Source organism: Homarus americanus, unplaced genomic scaffold, assembly GCF_018991925.1.
Source record: "Homarus americanus isolate GMGI-L3 unplaced genomic scaffold, GMGI_Hamer_2.0 scaffold47790, whole genome shotgun sequence".
Classification (NCBI taxonomy): Eukaryota; Metazoa; Arthropoda; class Malacostraca; order Decapoda; family Nephropidae; genus Homarus; species Homarus americanus.
The window spans coordinates 172,974-192,485 of NW_024747575.1; the positions used below are offsets into that span (position 1 = coordinate 172,974).

A 19,512-nucleotide genomic window follows, 5' to 3' on the forward strand; every position below is an offset into this window, starting at 1 on the left:
CCTATCTCCGCTGTTAAGCCACGCCTATCTCCGCGATATAAGACCTGGCCTCGTGGTGACCTACCTCTTTCTACCTGCACCAACCAGCAAGCAACACCTCCTCCTCCTCCTGCCTGGCGGCCCTCGCTCCCGCCGGCGACCATGGCGATCCACAAGCTGGTCCTCCTCTGAGAACCCTCACCAACCAGCTCTCTCTACTGAACGCTTGAAACCATGCTGCCTTCCCAGCACCAAGCTGCATTGTACATCCAATACAACATGTATACAGAGAGCACATTGTGAGTTTCCTTTCTCCATCCCATGCTGAGTGTGAACCAACATTTCGTACCCCACACCATTACAATATCAGAACAAGAAATATTGACATTCGCTATACGAATTAAGCACTCGAAATGAGCGATTACCTCTAGTGGCAATGTCGGAGTTTATATTACATCATTAAATCAAACTACGTACAAAGTATAAAGTTAGGATATCCTACAATATAAATTGATACTCAAGGTTTGCTGATGTGGATGGAGGTCAGGAATTAACAGTGGAGCGGAGTTAGTGAGCCTCTCCCTGAGCACCGGCTTTTACTGAATGTTGTGTTTCTCTGGTCAGGATCGTTAAGGAACTGACGATGGTACTTGGTGACTTGGCAGTCGGCAGGTAATTCGACATTCAATGGTAGCTAGTAGGATGGGCGCGCAGTCAAAGGAATGTAGACTTGTGCAAGAATATTATTTAAATCTGGAGTAATTGTTTACAATTCAGGTAATTATTCAATATTATTTTGACTAAATATACCAAAATTAAATGCAATATATATATATATACTGTATATGCAAGTAAATCACTGTAGGTGCGCGTGATCTAGGTATATGCTGATAACCACAAGGAAAGAAGAAAACACGAAGTTCTCAAGCGCTTTCGTGGTTATCAGCATATATATATATATATATATATATATATATATATATATATATATATATATATATATATATATATATATATATATATATATATATATATATTTTGATAAAATCACACGGGAAAATGGAAACAACTTACCTTAGCTTTCGTCTTTATTCAAGACATCTTCAGGGCCTCTGAAGATGTCTTGAATAATATATATATATATATATATATATATATATATATATATATATATTGCAGACTCCTTATTTTCTTATGTTCTTATATAACTCCTTAACGAAATTTCTTACAAAATGTTATCGTTCTGCAGTTACTATAGAAACAAACGAATAACAGCAGTCCCAGCACTGCACCAGTGGGGACTTTGATTTTTTTTATTCTCTAAAACATATTAATATGACTGACAGAAAAGAAAATACATAAAAATACAGTACTGTACATTATACAGTTGGTATGAAATATTTAGATAATTCAGTTAAAAGATATCAACCTCTGAAAATAGAATCAAATGAATATCTAAAGTCAAGCTAACTTTGCGGCAGTGATGGTGGTGGAGAAGCTCGCTCTCAACACTGTACAGTATATCGGCTCCTTTACATCATATTACCGGGATATTCACCAAGAAAATCATGTTAACGGAAGGTAATGTTAAGTGGTATTAATATTTTGTCTTTTACTGAGTCGAGTTATTAAGATAAGAATAAAAGCTGAATGATTTTGATGTCCTTCCCAAGCTCTCAGACCACGTGTTAATAATATATAATTAATTTTATACAGCCATTCTGAGTGTGACAACTTAATATGATGTAAGATTATTGATAATATCAGGTATAAATTAAGCTGTGAATCTGACTATTTTATAATTATGTGGATTTCGTGTTATTAGAGTGTTAGCGTGTGTGTTGATGCTGTTAACTTGTGTTGATGCTGTTAACTTGTGTTGATGCTGTTAACTTGTGTTGATGCTGTTAACTTGTGTTGATGTGTTAACTTGTGTTGATGTGTTAGCGTCTGTGTTGATGCTGTTAACTTGTGTTGATGCTGTTAACTTGTGTTGATGCTGTTAACTTGTGTTGATGTGTTAGCGTCTGTGTTGATGCTGTTAACTTGTGTTGATGTGTTAGCGTGTGTGTTGATGCTGTTAGTTTCTGTTGGGGCTCTGCAATAGTTAACTTAAGAGACAAGATAGACCACAAGTGCTGTCATTTCACGATGATTAGGAACCTTTAATTATTTCACCCGATGATTAAACAACGTATTTTAAGTAGGAGGGGTTAGGTTAGGTTAGCATTACAGGAGGTGAAATAAGCAGCAATTCCTAATCTTCGTGAAATTAAAAATCACCGAGTTTGGACATCGCAATTATTGAAGTACGGTATCATGATCAGTAATAAGAACAGTGTAGATATTGTGCAGTGAAATATTTTTTACTCGGCTAACTAACTTTTGGATATTTCACTCAGCAAGTTTTGTACTTTAATTACTGCTTTCTAGTGGAACAATTTTATTAATGCAACATTTTTAAATAATTTCTCCGTATAGACAAGAAGAACCTTTCAACCATTTGCTTTCATTTTTATATTTGATTAGGACATCAGTTTTATGCATAATGTTTGTACTGTACTGTGAAGGTAAATATTGTTTTGTACTATAAACATGTATTTTAAGTAGGATTATTTACTAATATCTTTGTTTTCATATCACTTTCCTATGGCTGTTATCCTCTAACCTATAGTATACCAATATGTCATTTGTGTCTGTATTAGTTGAATCATTTATGAAATACTGTAATACCATTGCATAATAATGTATATTCAACCTTGACCATAAGGAGTCCATCTTGGATTTGGTTTCTTGTGAGGTTAGACCAAACTTTTGCACAAATTAGTAACGGTCCAATGTTTTTCATTACTCTAATCCTGCATGTCTTAACTAAATTCATCTTCTAAATGAAACTTAAATGCCAAATACCCTGTTTACTTAAGAAGATAACTCAGACAATAAAAACTATTAGGGGAAAGTGTTGTTACTTAATAACAGATGAGTCATTTCATGTTTTTTTAAGTCAGTTTAGTTGCCACATATGCCATTGCTAGTTATATTCTGATAAAATTTAGTTATATCAATTATTTGGAGCTTAGTACTTTATCTATGTTTTCATGGTCTTGCAGAGTGGAACTTTGCCACTAAGATCAAGCATGGCCAAGCAGGACAAGAGGTGGTGATGGACAGTAATCTGTTCAGTATAACCGCCATCGACCACAGAGCTATCATCGTTGCATACCGTCTGGTTATAACTGAGGATATGAACCCTAACCCTGACCTCTCATTCAAAATTACAAGGTGAATTTTTGTTCTGTACATTGTTATTTAATTCTCCTGTAAGACATACAGTATATAGTTGCCTGTTTGAATGATTGTATACAGTAAGTGTATTATAATTGTGGAAAAATAGAGGTAGATCCTGGAATCTCTTTGGTCATGTAGTGACCTCTGCTTCTTAGATGGGGTTGCATTTCCACTTCTAGATAGTATCCAGATGTGGTGCTGTTCACTTCCCGATCTGTTTGGTAACCTAATTGAATTGGGAGATCGTGTAACAAGTGCGAGTCACTTGGACCTAGACGAGAATAGAAGAAGCAAGCAGCCTGTGTTTTCCTGCCCTAATTCCAAATCCAGAGTTCCCCCATACTACATCTTTTATGATCTAAAGGAATTGGATAACCCAAGGTAGTTACACTTTGTTCATGTGGCAGTGATACCCTCTCATGCCTCGAGTGTAGTGGTTATACTTTGTTGCCATTTAGGACTTCCAACCATACCTGGTCCATGGTGTCAGAGGGACAAAGTTCCTCAAAACAGGTGTTGGCATTTAAGGCCAGCAAGACGTACAGTATAGGGCCTTTAAATGGTTGCCTTGACTAAACTATATCTATTGTAATCATAAAAAATAACATTCCAGGTATCATCCGGCCTTTTTGGCTACAGTTATGTTAGAATTAGCCACTGAAATACCTCACCACAGGGAAGAAAAGGGGAAACTGGCCTCGCCACTTGCAGTAGGCTGGTTGGGGTGTTGGTGTAGCCCTGAAAACTTTTATTACATCGTCTTTCCATAATAAACATTTTATCCTTTTTGCAGTGAGGTTGTGGAAAACATGAGGAAGGATTTTCCTGAGGTATTCGGTGAGCGGCTTCTCGTTTGCATCTCGTCAACAACTGCATTTAGTTTTGGGTTGATCCCTGATATTGAATGCACTGAGTTTTTAGTAAGTTTGGTGTTTCCATGGATAATTGTTATGCTTTAAGTCAATGTTAGGAAAGATTTACAGTTATGCAGTATGTTTTTACAGTATCACAAAAAATCAGGCATTTTTGTAGACTGTACTGTACATGTCATTTACACGGAAACAGGTAAGGGCTGAACGCAAATTACTGTACACTAATCTTTTGCAGGTGTGGCATACAGATGAAAATAACAGGAAGAGGTTATTTAAGGTGCATCTGAAGAAGAAGAAGAATAATAATGAGGTGCGTGTTAAGAAACTGCTGCGGGCCCTTCAGGATACACCAGTCTCCTCTTACCAGCACCCCCTCTCCATCCTGAAGGTACTGTATTTAGTACTACCCTCATGTACTTTACGCCCTTGATAGTGAGACAAATACTGTTCACTTCAGCCTTATATCCCCAAAAGTGTCACCAATTATTATTCATGTTACAGTAATCATGTCTGAAATTATAATGTTATATCAGTCACAAATTATTCTGATAGCAAAATTAAACTATGCATAACTCTACAAGAGATCTATAAGAACAGCTCTTGACTGCCTGAATGCCTAGTAAGCTTATAAATGATGGAAAATTTTAAAATACAGGTACAAAAATTTAAGAAAACAGGTGATGCTAGAGAGCTAACCAGTAGTTGAAGAGGATAAAATATGGTAAGAAGATAATGTTTGACTTGAAGAAAGAGGATTACACACTCTTGTGTGTGTGGGTGGATGGGTACATGCAACAGTCAATCATTCTGCAACTTTAGATGTGCCCCCTCCCCCATTATTATCTTACTCTTCCCTTCTTTATCTTCCTTTAGATACTGCTTACAATAATCAGACACAGCTTGTCACAACATTACGAGTGGCGGGACTTTACTTACTTCCCTTATAGTGAGCATAGCCAATTGCAGTGTCTGGAACCAGTGAACAAAACCAAGCACTGTGAGCAGGGTTTCACTGTTTGCCTGGACCGTGCTACTGTGGGGGGTATTCCTCTCCTCAATATTGATGGTAAGAAATGCTAAAGTCTTCTCTGAACTGTGGCCTTGACCATTTCTACACCATTGGAAAATTTAGTGTGTTACAGCTTTGTATCTGTCTTGTTTTATCATAGTACAGTGCTTGTATTTTGTTGTAGTTTTTACACTTATTTTAGCTGGTTTTTTGTCATCGTATGAACTGGATCTATATTTTCCCGAACAGGCTTTGTTTAGCGTTAGATTTCTAAAACCTATTTTTGTTGTGTTTAACAATACAGTACAGTATTAAGGTTTTGACTTGGTCCTAGTATAGGATTTTTTTCATTACTACCTGTATTAAAGTACTGTTTTAGGTGTCAAGTGTATATTGTGTCCCCCTGACAAGGAGGACATAGCAATCAGTGTTAACTATTTCTGCCTATCAGTAAACTACATTCATGATTAATCATAAGTTGTGGAATACAAACCGCTAGTCTTCAATGGCATTTATTACATATTGTTTTGTATGGATCAGTGGTGTAGTGAGAGAGTGACTGATGCTCGGGGGTAAAACATGATATGGTGCCCTTCCTCCGAATAAAAATCAGTCGTATCTCTAGTGTTCATTGTTGGCAAGTACATATACTGGGCATGTATACAGTCTCTTGAATGTACAATACCTTAAATAAAAACCTAGGATTTTGATGAAGTTAAAACAAAGTTCAAATTCATATTAACTTTAATGAAAAAAAATGCTTTGTAAATTTGGTTTATCCATTTTTATATAATTCTGAATTAATTTGTTGCTTGCAGCATTTGTCACCCCAGCATTTATAGACAATAGCTATAGGTTCCTAAAGAGCTAAACTTATAAAAGTATGTCTTCCCATTGACATATACGAACTGTATATTGCTTTGAATGTGAGCGAGCATAATTAAAGTATACAGTATTACCCTGTGCAGTACTCAAGGTTACTTGTAATAATTAATATTCATTAAAACTTCCTAATTTTTTCACCTGAAGAATATAACATTTTCTCCAAATTTCCTCTTGTGTTTCCGTTTCACTTTGTTCAATCCTTGTTTAATGTTACTGTACGTTTATTATTATTAGTGTGTCGGCCACTGGTGACACAGGAACAACCACTCCTCTCTCTTCTACGAATTCAATTTGGGGTTGATGAGCCATCTTTCCACTGGAAAATGAAACCAGACATAAGGGAGAGCATTTCATCATACCTAGAAAATCTCAAGGTGAGTCATTCTCCTGTCCCACCTCATCCTACATGATTCCGTTGAGTGGCTCCCTTGCCTTGTCTGTCATCATTGTAGCTTTGCAGTGTTGACATTATTAGCAATTTCTAATTTTCGAAAAAGAATATAAAATAAAGAGAATTTCTTCATATGAAAAACCATGATCTTGTCAACCAACATGTGTTTGAGACACTTAAACTGTAGTCACTTTTACGGTAGATGTCTGGAAGAAACAAAATCCCACCACTAAAATAAGCTGAAGTCATTAATTTACCTTACCTTTTAGGCTAGGTTGGTGTATGATGTTACTAATGATTTATGCTGTAGCCATCATCATCATCTTGAAATTTGTTGAGATGACCACAATGCATCACATGGAGAATCTCTCCTTATATTTGTAATAGTCGTGTCCTGTATCCACATCAGTGTACAGTGAGAGACTGAAGTTTCTTCCCAGCTTTGGCCAAATATAATGAAACTTGACTACCCAACACAGTGAATAGTGTCACTGGTGATCCCTTTTCAAGGTTCCACAGTCCTGCCAACTGTGCATAGGTTCCACACATGCATGTGTCAAATGGCTGAACTGTTCTGCGATGTACAGTATTGGTCAAAACCCCAGGAAGATACTTCATTCTCTTACTATTCATATCCGTTGGTGAATATTCATTTCTTTGCTTCCATGTGTGAATATCCACATCTGTGTGTCTATATAGTGAGTGTCTTCGTGTTTGGAGGTACAGGTTCGTGCAGTACACAGTGAAAGTCGTCGGGTGTACCGGGTGGTGGCCATTTCTTTACTTGGATCTGATAAGATCAAGCTCGAGATGGGTCACAACCTGCCGGTGGAGAAGACCAGCTTGTGGACGATAAAACAATACTTTGCTACCTTCTATGGCATCATCCTCCAATACCCCAGGTTGAACTGTCTCCAAGTTGGTCCTGCGGAGAAAAATATTTTCCTTCCCATGGAGGTAAGAGGTCACTCTCTCTCACAAATTACTTAACAGAAAGTGTACGTATCTTATTAAAGGTCTGACTGTTAACGTCAACAATTATAACCAAATTGCTAGTGTACAGTACATACAAGGTGTCCATGATGTCCTTTTTAATTATCTTTTGACTTTTTTTTATAATAATAAAAAATAAATAAAAATTTGCAAAGCTTGAGCAGAAGTCTGAAACCACTGATTGATATTTGTGAAATAGTTGTGCTTATGCCTTTTTTTTTATGCTTTACAACCTACACTGTACTGAACTTGGCAAATATGATGCCTGTATTGGTAAATATTAACTATTTTATATGGGGTTACGAGAGTCTTCCAGATTTGTGTACAAATTTGATTTCTATCGTTCATTGGTTTGCTCTTCTATGTTGAAGAAATTGAATGGAAAAATTAATGTGTGTGACTATTGTCATAATATGCAAACACTGTAGTACAGTGTCATCCTATCCTGCAGGTGTGCATGATCCTGGGAGGTCAAAAGGTGACAGACAGGTTGACAGACAAGGAGAAGCAGAAGCACTGCCAATTATCAGCAGTACTACCAGTAGACCGGCAACAATACCTCTCTAACTTTCTCAGACTGTGTGACTTGAGAAATGATCCTGACTTCAAGCTTGTGAAATTGAAGGTTTCCAAAAAGGTGTGGTACATCTTCCTCAACTAGACTCTGCAGTTCACTGCACCTCAGAGTCATTTTTTTATCTTTCTCTATATATTTTAATAATAATTTTGGTTCATGTGTTTTTCCTTTTTTTTTTTTTTTTTTTTTTTTACATTTTGTGTTACTAGGGGAGATACATATGGCAGTACAGTATACAGTACCTCCTGATGGGTAATAATACTGATGTGAGTTATGTTGTGCAAGTACAGATACATTGTGGAGCCAGTACACCCCCAGTACTTGCCAACAGTGAGTAACAGAGATGTGCCCTGAGGAAGTGACAAGTGTGCTGCATCTAAACGTCAACAGTAGCTTACCTTACACACATCAGCCTGACTTGTTTGGTCGCTCAAACAAATTTTTGTAGACCTGACTTCTCGTGCGGTTCTAATTACTTACCTTACCCTTTTTCCAGCCTTTCAGTGTTACAGGACGAGTTTTGCCTGCACCTCATTTGATAACAAGCAGTGCCATCCAACCGACTGAAGGGTCCTGGGAGGGAGAACACCCCACCTTCTACCGGCCTGCCCACCTCCGCATGTGGGCCCTTGTCCAGTATGATATGGAAGGTAAAAGGGGCATGAAGCCAAATAAATTCCACAGGTACATCCCTATAGATGTTTGTTTTGGGAAGATGGGTAAGGGTTTTTTTTTTATTATTTAGTTTTCATAGTGGAAGTATTGTAATCATTCATTTCAAGTCTTGGGAAAGGTGTAGTCATTTGCATTTCATAAGTAACTAAACTAATGGATCTTAAAAGAAGGGCATTCAAATACCTAGATGGTCCATCCCTTATAATGCTCTTCAAAAATGAGGTGCTTATCCATTTGAAGTCCTGTCACCCCATCTGGTCCTTGAGATGTGCCTGAGACTGTCAGTTGATTGAAAATATGCCAAAAAGGGCCACCAGACTGGTGCCTGCACTATGGCACCTCAGGTATTCAGAGAGATTAGAATGCATACAGTTATACAGCTTATACTATAGGTGGGCAAGTGGTGACTTAATAGAAATTTATAAAGACCTCAGATGCCAAGACTGGCTGCAACACGGCCACACCTGAATACGTTGTTCCTCGAACACTTTTGCAGCTTAGGACCCAAATTCGCCGCAAACAGAGAGAAGCTCGGGAAGCAGCCATCCCCCTGGACTCCCCGCCCACCTGGTACGATGTCCTCCATAAACTTCCTGACCTCTCGTATGTCTATGGGAAAGGGTCGCGGAAAGGGGACTTGATTGCTGCCCGTATCATCATTGGGTATGACTTTGCTTGGGAGATTGGTATCCCCGCATCCCCTGAGCAACGCTCTTGTGCATTATGCAGAAGACCCGACAGCCGCACCCTTATCCACTACCTCCTAAGATGTCCCCACACACAACGCTTCCGTGACGCCTGCTGGACCACCACTCCACGACCCCCTGACGGAGACACAATGATCCTCCCCATACTGGCCAGATATTATGTAAATAACATTGATTATGTGTTTAAGGATAAAAGGAATATCCTTCCTTCCTTAGGCTTCAGTAAGCCCCTTTATAATATTTATACTGTATATACTTGTCACACTTGCCAGATGCTTCTGGTGTTATTGTACAGGGGTACCTAGTGACAGCACTAGGATCCCGCTTCCTCTATCAAGGAATAAACAATTAAAATTGAAATAGAAATTGAAGACCTCAGAGGTCATTACTTGAGGTCATTATACTTTTAAATGTTTTTTTTTTTTTTTTGAGGGGGCATTAAAAAAATTCTAATTACACTCGCATATATTTTTATGGTCATTAACATCAGTTAGTCTTACCTTTATTACTGATATAATGACTTACAAGACCTTGCTGATAAATTAAATTTGTATTCATATTGTTTCACACATATTGAAGTACAGTACTACCTATTGACAATGTAATACTTTATCAGCAGTCCAGCATCTTGACTGTACCTCTAGTTTATAAATTTTCCATAAAGTTCATATTAATAGGCAAAGGGATGGTCACCCAACAGTAACATATTCCCTGTTAAACTTCACCAGATGACCAGTTAGTTCCATATCAATTAATTATGAACTTGTCCCCCAGACCATTCATGGAAAGGTTGACGGAGGTTGGCAGGAAAATGGGGATGAAAATGGAAGAACCCAGAATATCAGTGATCAGGAAACCACCCATTCCAAACTGGGACTTGGGCGATTACATGTATTTCTTCCCTGATGTCCAGATAATTTTGTTCATGCTTAAGCCCACTGAGAAGGATCTTTACGGTAAGGACTAGATTGTTAACAGTTTGTGGGATTTATCAATTTTCATCACCAATAATTGTTGGGTGGAGCTCAAGGTTGTCTGCTATCACTTGTAACTTTTGGCTGCTGTTATAAGGAACTCAGGCCTCAGTATCTCAATTATTATAATGCTGCACTTGAATGTAAGACTTGCAAAATAACATTAATTCTTGAAAAGTGTGAGTAAAAACTTCAAGTTCTTATTGAAAAATTCCTGTGAATGAAAACAGGACTTTTGTGTTGTGATATCAGTACAGTACTGCATACAGTAATCATTCCTCATAACGGAATCCCTTTTAGCGCAAGTTTGAATTAGTGGAATGAATTTGTGCCAGTATTTGCTTCCTCATCTTGTGGAGCCTTGCACTAGATCAGTATTTCTCAAACTTTTTCATTCCGTTCCCGCCATGAGGAACACTCAACATCCTCGTGGCCCCCTTCAGTTCTTTCCCAAGCCCCTCACAAATAATGATGAAAAAAACTGTTTTGGTACTGTTCTTTATTTTAATGCTTACAATCATCAAACAGAATGCATGTTTTGTTACATTTCAATGGGATGGATGACATTGTTTCCTTTCAATCAGTTGACTAATTCGAGGTTGAGTCACTGATAAAGCACATCTCATGTCTGGGTCCACATGTAACCGGTTTCGGCTTTTATTCTTTATTTGAAGAAGGTGGAGAAACTAGATTCACATAAATAAGTAGTAGAAAATGGCAAGAGGACTCTTAAGTGCAATCTCACTAACTTTTGGATATGACTGATACATTGAGCACCATAATACAGTCGGAGATTTTTCTTCATGGAGGTCTCTGGCAGCAGAATCGTTCTGAGATCAAGGAATTTGCCCTGACCATCTTCGAGAATGGCAGCAATATCAAGAGTGCCAGAGAAAGGATTCCTCACCAACTTCCCTTCTTCCTCCTCGAATTCTGGGAAGTACCTTTTGAGCTCACTTTCCAAGGATTTCAAGTGCTGAATTATTTAATTTTTGTTCATTTTTGAGTAATGGGTCAAGTAGATGATCTTCAATCTCGTCAAGAACAATTGAGAGATTCTCAAACATGGCAACCTTTCCTGCACTGACTTTCCTTTGCTAGTTCTGGAGTTTGTCAAGAAATGCACGAATACAATCCATGTGGTGAAACACATGTCTTTCCAAGCCTTGTAGCTTGAGATTCAGCCTGTTTAGCTGCTCAAATATGTCTGCCAGGTACGCAAGACGTGGCTTCCACAACAGGAACAGGAACAACTTAAGTTCTCCCCAAAGTTCAAACACTCGATTCACAACATTACCTGTGGAAAGCCATCGCACTTTGGAGTAAAATAGGAGGGTTTCATGCTCTGAATCCATGCCTCTACAGAGGTTCTGGAAAAGGCGAGAGTTCAAATCTCCTGCTTTCACAAAATTGACGCAAGATCTTGCTAAGGGCATCAGGAAGGGGTTTTGATGCCAGTGCAAAACAATGGATCATACAGTGAATCCCTTTGGCATTCAGAGCTACTTCCTTGACGTGCTTCTGTAACCCCGATTTTGATCCCAGCATCGCCGGAACCCCTTCAGTACAGCCTTCACAACAATTTTTCCAGGTGATCCCTTTAGCTGTGAAGAAAGAAGTCAACTTTTCCATCACATCTAAAGCTGTTGTGGTAGTTTCAAGCTGTGTACAGAACAGATATTCATCCTTGATGTCATGCAAGAATACATACCTAACAAACACGAGTAGCTGTGCACAAGAACTCGCATCCGTTGACTCATCCAACTGTATAGCAAACATAACAGTTGGAGACGATTTAATTTCCTGTATCACTTGTTCCATGATATCATCTTACATTTCACTAATTCTCCATTTCACCGTGTCGTCTGACAAGGAAATCTGCTGAATCTTACGTTCACTTGCCTCTCCAAGAACCCGCTTGACCATCTTTAAAGCGCACGGTTTAATTAAAGTTTCACCAATCGTGTGGGCCTCCTCCTTCTTTGCTATTTCAATGGAAACCTCATATGATGCCTCAACTACACTTCAGTTCTGTTGTTGGAAGGCACCACTCTCATCCAGTCTCTCTTTTCCCAACCTCCGTTCATGGCGCTTGAAGAAATCGAGGTCTCTCTCCACATACTGGGGGGTGGATTGTCGTCAGATGATGCTTCAGCTTACTAGGCCTCATGGAATCGCTCCCCAGCACTTTGAAACACAACACACACTGAGGTTTCTCGATGCCATCAGCGAGGATTGATATAAATCCGTAGTTAATATATTCATCATTTTACTTCCGCTTCTTAGCAACACTGGCAGCCATTGCAATTCCAAGAAAATTATAAAAAAAACAATGCCAAACAGACAGAAACAGACGAATGATAAAGAATAAACCTTATAATAATAAAAAACAGAAATATAAGACAATCATGAATCTCTTGGTTTTAAAAAAAATTGTAATCTCTCTCTCTCTCTCTCTCTCTAAATGTTGACTAGTTTTTAAAAAAAACAGAATATCACAGAAACAGATGAATGATAGGCTAAAAATTATAATAATAAAAAACTAAAATGAGACAATGATCCGAATGGCAAACATGCATGAAGCCCATACATACTGTGTGTAAACATAGGGTATATAAAATGCCTATGCAATCACACATAAAACATACACATACAGTCCACTCACAGTACACTCACATATTTTCCTAATGATATCTTGAGAAAGACTGAGAACATTCGGTCTGATCACCACTTGTACACGGACATGTACAGAACATGTGAGATCATTGACTCAGTCCAGCGCCCGTCACCCTGCTGACAGGAACTAGAATCGTGCAATCTGAGCGAATCTGTTGGAAATAAAAAACTAGTTGCTGCACCATACTATGTAAATATCAAAACTGTACCGCACGCGTATTATGATTACACACAATGACAAAAAAAAGACAAATAAAAAAAAAAGATTTTTCCCCTAACAAGGCAAAGTAACAATAAAGAGTTGAATCAGAGTTTCCACATTTTCTCCAAACATATACTACTTACAATAGCCCGCCATGGCCCCCCTAAAATCTTGCCGTGGCCCTCAGTTTGAGAAACACTGCATTAGATGAAGCAAGTTTCCGGTAACACCCACGAGGGCTTGCTTCATTACTGTAAATAAATCAATTTAAAAAAATATATATATCTACATTTCTCCTTTCAGAAACTGTCAAATATTGTGCTGACAATTTTGAGAGGGTAGTGACCCAGTGTGTGAGGCCTCACACGTACCGTAGGAATGCTACTGAACAAGTTTTACGCAACCTTATCTATAAGATAAATGCCAAATGTGGTGGCACAAATGTTGCTGTTGATTGGCAAGCCATGCAGCCTGTAAGTACTTAGATTATAACTCAAAATCAAGAAGGTATCTCATTGTTCTCTAAGGGTTAGAATAAATTATAATACACATACAGTGCTTGAGTTTGGTAATAAATTCTTAGTTGGTGTTTAACATTTTCCTTTGCAACTTGTTCATTGTATAAAACAAGATGATGAGCTATTTAATCTCAGACATTACATTCTTTTAAGAGCAAATAAATGAATTTATCAACTATATTTCTTGAACTGGGATATCTTGCAGCAGATGGACTTCATGTGCTCATCAGTGTTGGTGTTGGGTGGATCAATTGACCATCCACAAGAGCCGGATACAGGGAAATGTTCCATAGCAGCTGTGGTGGCTGTCATAGACCATGACAAGGGTAAGTATGCAGTCCAGGTCCTGCCTCAACCCGTGCAACATGACATATACCAACTAAAGGTCATTACCATGTAAGTTAAAAACAGGAAAGTTTAAATTCATTTATCTCTGATTTTCTATTTTACAAGCACTCTGTCCAGGTTCACCCAAGAGAGGATCTGACACAATACTTGATCATATTAGCTCATGACCAGAATATATAATTGTCCTCCCTCACTTTACTTTCACTTTATCATTGTCACTTGGGCAGTTGGTCACATTTTTGCTGCACACAACTCTCTCTCTCTCAAATGAATTGTGACCAAAACATAGATGATACAACTCTAAAATACAGACGGAGGATGAACATCAGTGGTGTGCATGGGATATGTGGAATAGCCATAGAGTACAATCATAAAGACAGCTCAAATACTGTATATTGAGAGACTGATGGGTAGTTGGGCCAAAAAGTGAAATGTAGGAGCTAAATTGTTTAAAAAGTATCCTTATTTAGAAGAGCAAAGAAGAGTATTACATGGAGAGTAAGTCACATGTGAGGATTTTAGCAGGCCAGCAGGATGTTTAGATAAGAGTAGCTGGGGGATCTTTTCTGTGACCTACTGTACATCTTTGACATCTTGGTTGAGATATGATAGTTAAGTTAATACTAGAGAATTTACATTTTTCTCTTGTGCAGCTCTACCGAACTCCTTACTTTGCAGAAGGCTATTGTTGGAGTACTACCGTTTAATGAGGTGCACGAAGCCGCAGCGGATTATCATGTACCGGATAGGGATCCCAGAGTCTTACTTCTCCACTGTGGTTCCCAAGGAGGTGGCAGCAATACATGCTGCTTGTGATGAGGTACAGGAGGACACAAACTACAACCCTCAAATCACATACATTGTCGCCGAGAAACAACGACAAACAAGGTAACTACTACAACAGAGGTTTCAGAGGTTGTATCTGGTGAAAAGTCCGATCAATATTGCTTATGGAACCAATATGTGTGTGTTTGTGTGTAAAAAGGACATTTATAGTGTGTGTGTGTGTGCGTGTGCGTGTGTGCATGCTATTGCTGATCAATATAGTATGAGACTCCACAAATTTTTGTGGTCAGGCAAGTAGTTGTTGATTCCTTGCCATGACAGGTAAGAGGATGCTTGGAAGTCCTAATGTAAAGCCCTGTTCCCGCTTTAAAAATGGGTTCATAAAACTTGCTTTAGATTTTCCTGATAGCAAACAGGACACTGCTGTACAGGTAATCATGGCTAATCCACACAAGCATGGAAAATGGCCAGAAAACAGTAATGATAATTTTGCCTGTGCGATCAAAAATCAGTGTCATGCTAGCTCTGAATCCTTAAACTTAAACATTTAGTGAAACTCAAGTTCTAATTTGACATGACACTGATTTTTTTTTAAGCTCATAGACACACAATGAATATTACCATTACACACTTACACATGTAGGTGATAGTGTTGGAGTAGATTCTGTTAACTGGGGTACTGTACTTATATAAATGGATGTATTCATGTCAAGATTGTTCATTACTGTTGAGACTGACCATTCATACATTTCGTACATCAGTCCTGCTTATGTGGCCAAGGAGAAACGTCATCTTCAAAAGTTACTTTTTTATATTGATTAAGAATTGTACAGTACAAGTACTGTACTGTGCTTAAGGGAAAAGGGTATTCCTTTGATAGTTAATCTGAGATAGAAAGATGATTATTGCATACAGTATGTATATTTGTAATAATTTTGGGTATACAGTACAGTACTTGTTGAGTTGAGTTAAACTACTCAGGTGATACATTAAAGTTCAGTTGAGATGTTGTACACTTGCTTCACAATATTTTACCTTAATAGGTTTTTCTGTAAGGAGGAGGACAGTGCAGGATCAGCGGGTAACATTGCCCCTGGCACTGTGGTCGACAATGACATCACACATCACACATACCGGGACTTTTACCTCTGCTCTCACTTGGTACGTGCTCGCTTTTCTCTCACTGTACCCCTGGTCTCACCCAGTATGTATCCCCTTCCTCTCACTCTGCCTTGGCTCTCACCCAGTGTTCAAGTCTCACTGAGGGGCCAACATAAGTGGATTGTGAAGAAGTATTTATGCAGCGTGGAAGTAAATTTACGTTGATTCATTCAGTAAGATTTGAGGATAAATAATTTTTTATGCATTTCAGAACATCTATTACACCCGTTCCTTTTGAAATGGGGTTAGCCACTTAGGTAAATACAGTAGGCTCATGATTTTGTGCGGGGTTACATTCCTAGGTAACCTGTGAATGATCAAGTGTGTAGATTTGACCAGTGTAACTTTTAACTATTGAGAAAAATAAGGTTATGTTTATGCTGGGCAGTTAGGGGAAACGTTATTAAAACCCAAATACAGTACAATAATTTTGCATTCGATAAATAATAACAATGATTACACATAAAATATCGTATTTGCTTTATTCCTGCTAAAACTTTTACCAAGAGTAAATGTAAGGTGCGCAGAAGTGGCAGAGTGTGAGGAGGCACACATAATCACACACGCTTGTGGAAGTTGTGAATGAAGTTAGGTTCATCCTAGATTTTAATTAAAAACCTGAAGTGAATTTCAGAATAGTGTAAGGTAGAACAAGTGGAGCTCTGAGAAAACTGGTTAATGGAAAGAGTTTGAGTGTACATACATGGAGACTTCATGGACTACTTGTTCCACTTTTAAGGTGTGAGTGTGAAGCTGATGTGCAGTAATGATGGATAGTGTGAAATATGGAAGCACAGAGTATTGAAAGCTAGATTAATGAAGAATGTATGGTACCATATCAAAAACTCTCTTGGGAGCCTAATAGACGAGTGTGCACTAAGGTGGTATGGTCATATAGAGTGCCTGTTGGGTGAGAAGAAAAAAGATAGATTTATAACAGCACACTTGAACGAAGTGAGCAAGTGGAATAGGTAGATAGCCTCTCTTGGTGAATTATGGATGATAAGAGGTGTTATGTTAGATAATGGAGGGAGACTGATTATGAATTATACTCATACATGATTGTGTTAATATGAATGAGCTGATGGTTCAACTTTACACTGTATGCACTGTAAATTAATTTTAATGTTTATAAATGAACATAGATTAAACATTTACTTTTTCTGTGTATGCAAGTTGAAGATTAGAGCAAATTAGGGTTAATTATTTTTACATATTGTTTCCTCTCACTTTCTATACTTACCTTGCACCATTCTTCCTGACCATTTCCCCTCTTTTGTGGAGGATTCTGTATCCTCTAATGAACACCGTTAAATATATAAAATGAAGAAAACAAATACCCCGGTACAGTAGATACTTGCATATAAACATTTTAAAGTTATATGATGAGTGTTGCACTGTACTTCAGAGTGAAAAGAGTACAAGCCTACCTACTCATTACTTTGTGTTGTTGGATGAAAACAATCTGACCATGGACCAAGTGGAGGTGCTGACATATATTTTGTGTCACCTCAATGCCCGCTGTGCTCACTCAACCTCTTTACCAATGCCCATAGTTTATGCTCAACTGGCTTCTGAAAGGTGAGTTTCTTTCTCTTTTACAGTATTTCAGTCTTCAACCATTTGCACATGATTTAGTGTCAAGGACTTGTCTAATATTTTTTTTTAAGCTTCCTTTTAAAATGTTGCAAAAGTCATAAAAATATATTTCAGGGGATTCTGTTTTGTGTCCATATAATTTTTTTTTATTGTTATGATTATCAGTTTTAATTGTGTTTATATTTTTTACTTTTACATTTACAAGGTCAGCCAAAGTCAAAATCAATATAAATCTTTAATTGCTGTCAGTCATACTTTTTAACTGCTTTATTTGGTGTGTTCTACTGTAGTGTTCCTCCAAAACAAAACCTTTGATTTATCCCAATGGCTTCAGACTCTCCGCTTAGTGTGTTAACTCTCACACACTGGCTCAGGTACAGATACATTCTGGAGCCAGTACTAGCCATGAGTGCGTAACAGAGACATACCCGGTAACTGACCACTCAAGCAGCTAACGAGCCAATCAGTGGCAAAGAGGATAAAATTAAAGAAATGTTTATTCCCTTCATGTTTTTGACCTTATGATGATTACAGTATTTATTTATTTTATTTATTTTGTATTTATTTATTTTTATTTTTATTTTTTTGCACATTCTGTATGTAGGATTGTGCTTGTAATAGTAAAACAAAACAAAATAAAGCATTAAGATACGTATATCTACCCGAAATTACGAGTTGAAAAATAACCGTAACAGCTCACAGCTCAACCTGGTAGCGAGAGGGCTTGGGGGATATGGCTACAGTGATGATTCTAACTTAGCAACAATGCCACCAGCAATGTAAACACACAAACGAAAGGAAAATTATCTTTAAATCTTCATTTGTATCAGGTTTTGTAGATTAAAGTGGCATATAGTGCCCCCCCCCCCTCTTATATTCTCATGTCAGTGGCAGTAACCCTTGTCATATGAAGTTGTAACTCCTGTCACCTTACATCTACTGGCTGTCAGTTTGGCGGTTCATTGAAATTTTGACAATTTGACACCATCTGACTAGAGGTGGGCTGGCAGCTTAATGTAGAGATATAAATTAACTGCACCTGACATAAGTCACAAATCCTGGTATACTGCTGAAAAATGGTCTGTTCACATGTTATACCACTAGCCAGAAATGTGTACGAGTTAGTCTTAGCATGAGTTGACACGAGACCTGCTGACATCTAACACATGTCAGGTGAGTTTTGGGAGAAAAGGGGGATTTCACCAAACCACCTGAACCCCTCCTGGATCTGCCACTGCATAACATACAGCTCACAAGTGGGGAATGGTTGGAAATATCATCACTCGACCTGGGACACCGGATAAATGGTCCCATGTCTGAACTGGTAGTAAATTTTTTTTCTTCTTTTTTCACTCTCTTCCCTAAAGAAATTAATAAGAATTCATTCACAGGGGTCGCCTTCACATGTTTGAATTGAATAGCTGGTTGGAGATATCCCCATACGCTGTGCGTAATGAATATTTAGGCATATATGCCTCTTTAATGGATGAGAAGAACTCGTTGAGCACAACACTATACTACCTGTAAACTGTAGCTTACTGCTCCATTAACCTCATATTACTTAATAAGCTAAAACAAGTTTCTGTCATGCACTCTTTGACTACTGTACTGATATGATATGATACGAGAGGGTCATGCCCAACACTATTGTATTAATTCGAGGCTTGGGCAATGTCATCATCTATATAGTTTAACCTGGAGTAAGACAAGGTCATCATCTATGCTATGTTAGTTCTAGACTCAGGATAATGTATTTATATATGCTGTATTAGTTCTCGGTATGAGCAAAAAGCACTACAGGTACTCCCCGACTTACGACGGGGTTAGGGACCGACATCCAGGTCGTAAGTCGAAATGGTCGTAAGTCGGAAA

The 19,512-nt window shown here is 38.1% G+C and overlaps 2 protein-coding genes across 2 annotated transcripts; both read left to right on the forward strand.

Moving 5' to 3' along the window:
* Positions 1-1,435: 1,435 nt before the first annotated feature.
* On the forward strand, positions 1,436-4,625 carry LOC121879646. The gene is made up of 4 exons (XM_042386327.1): positions 1,436-1,560; positions 3,090-3,261; positions 4,061-4,187; positions 4,375-4,625. The coding sequence occupies exons 1-4, from the start codon at positions 1,548-1,550 to the stop codon at positions 4,567-4,569; spliced, it is 507 nt and encodes a 168-aa protein (XP_042242261.1). The 5' UTR covers positions 1,436-1,547; the 3' UTR covers positions 4,570-4,625.
* A 9,067-nt stretch (positions 4,626-13,692) lies between these two features.
* Positions 13,693-18,423, forward strand: LOC121879648 (protein argonaute-1-like). The gene is made up of 6 exons (XM_042386328.1): positions 13,693-13,701; positions 13,952-14,142; positions 14,773-14,982; positions 15,924-16,041; positions 17,450-17,622; positions 18,336-18,423. Exons 1-6 carry the CDS (start codon positions 13,693-13,695, stop codon positions 18,421-18,423), a joined length of 789 nt encoding a protein of 262 aa, XP_042242262.1.
* The last annotated feature ends 1,089 nt before the right edge of the window (positions 18,424-19,512 follow it).

Bases quoted from the DNA above. Each gene is read 5' to 3' on its own strand.
- LOC121879646 (XM_042386327.1), top strand. The intron at 3,262-4,060 runs GTGAATTTTTGT...TCCTTTTTGCAG, and splicing joins CTCTCATTCAAAATTACAAG to TGAGGTTGTGGAAAACATGA. The intron at 4,188-4,374 runs GTAAGTTTGGTG...AATCTTTTGCAG, and splicing joins TTGAATGCACTGAGTTTTTA to GTGTGGCATACAGATGAAAA.
- LOC121879648 (XM_042386328.1), top strand. The intron at 14,983-15,923 runs GTAACTACTACA...TTACCTTAATAG, and splicing joins GAGAAACAACGACAAACAAG to GTTTTTCTGTAAGGAGGAGG. The intron at 17,623-18,335 runs GTGAGTTTCTTT...TAACCGTAACAG, and splicing joins GCTCAACTGGCTTCTGAAAG to CTCACAGCTCAACCTGGTAG.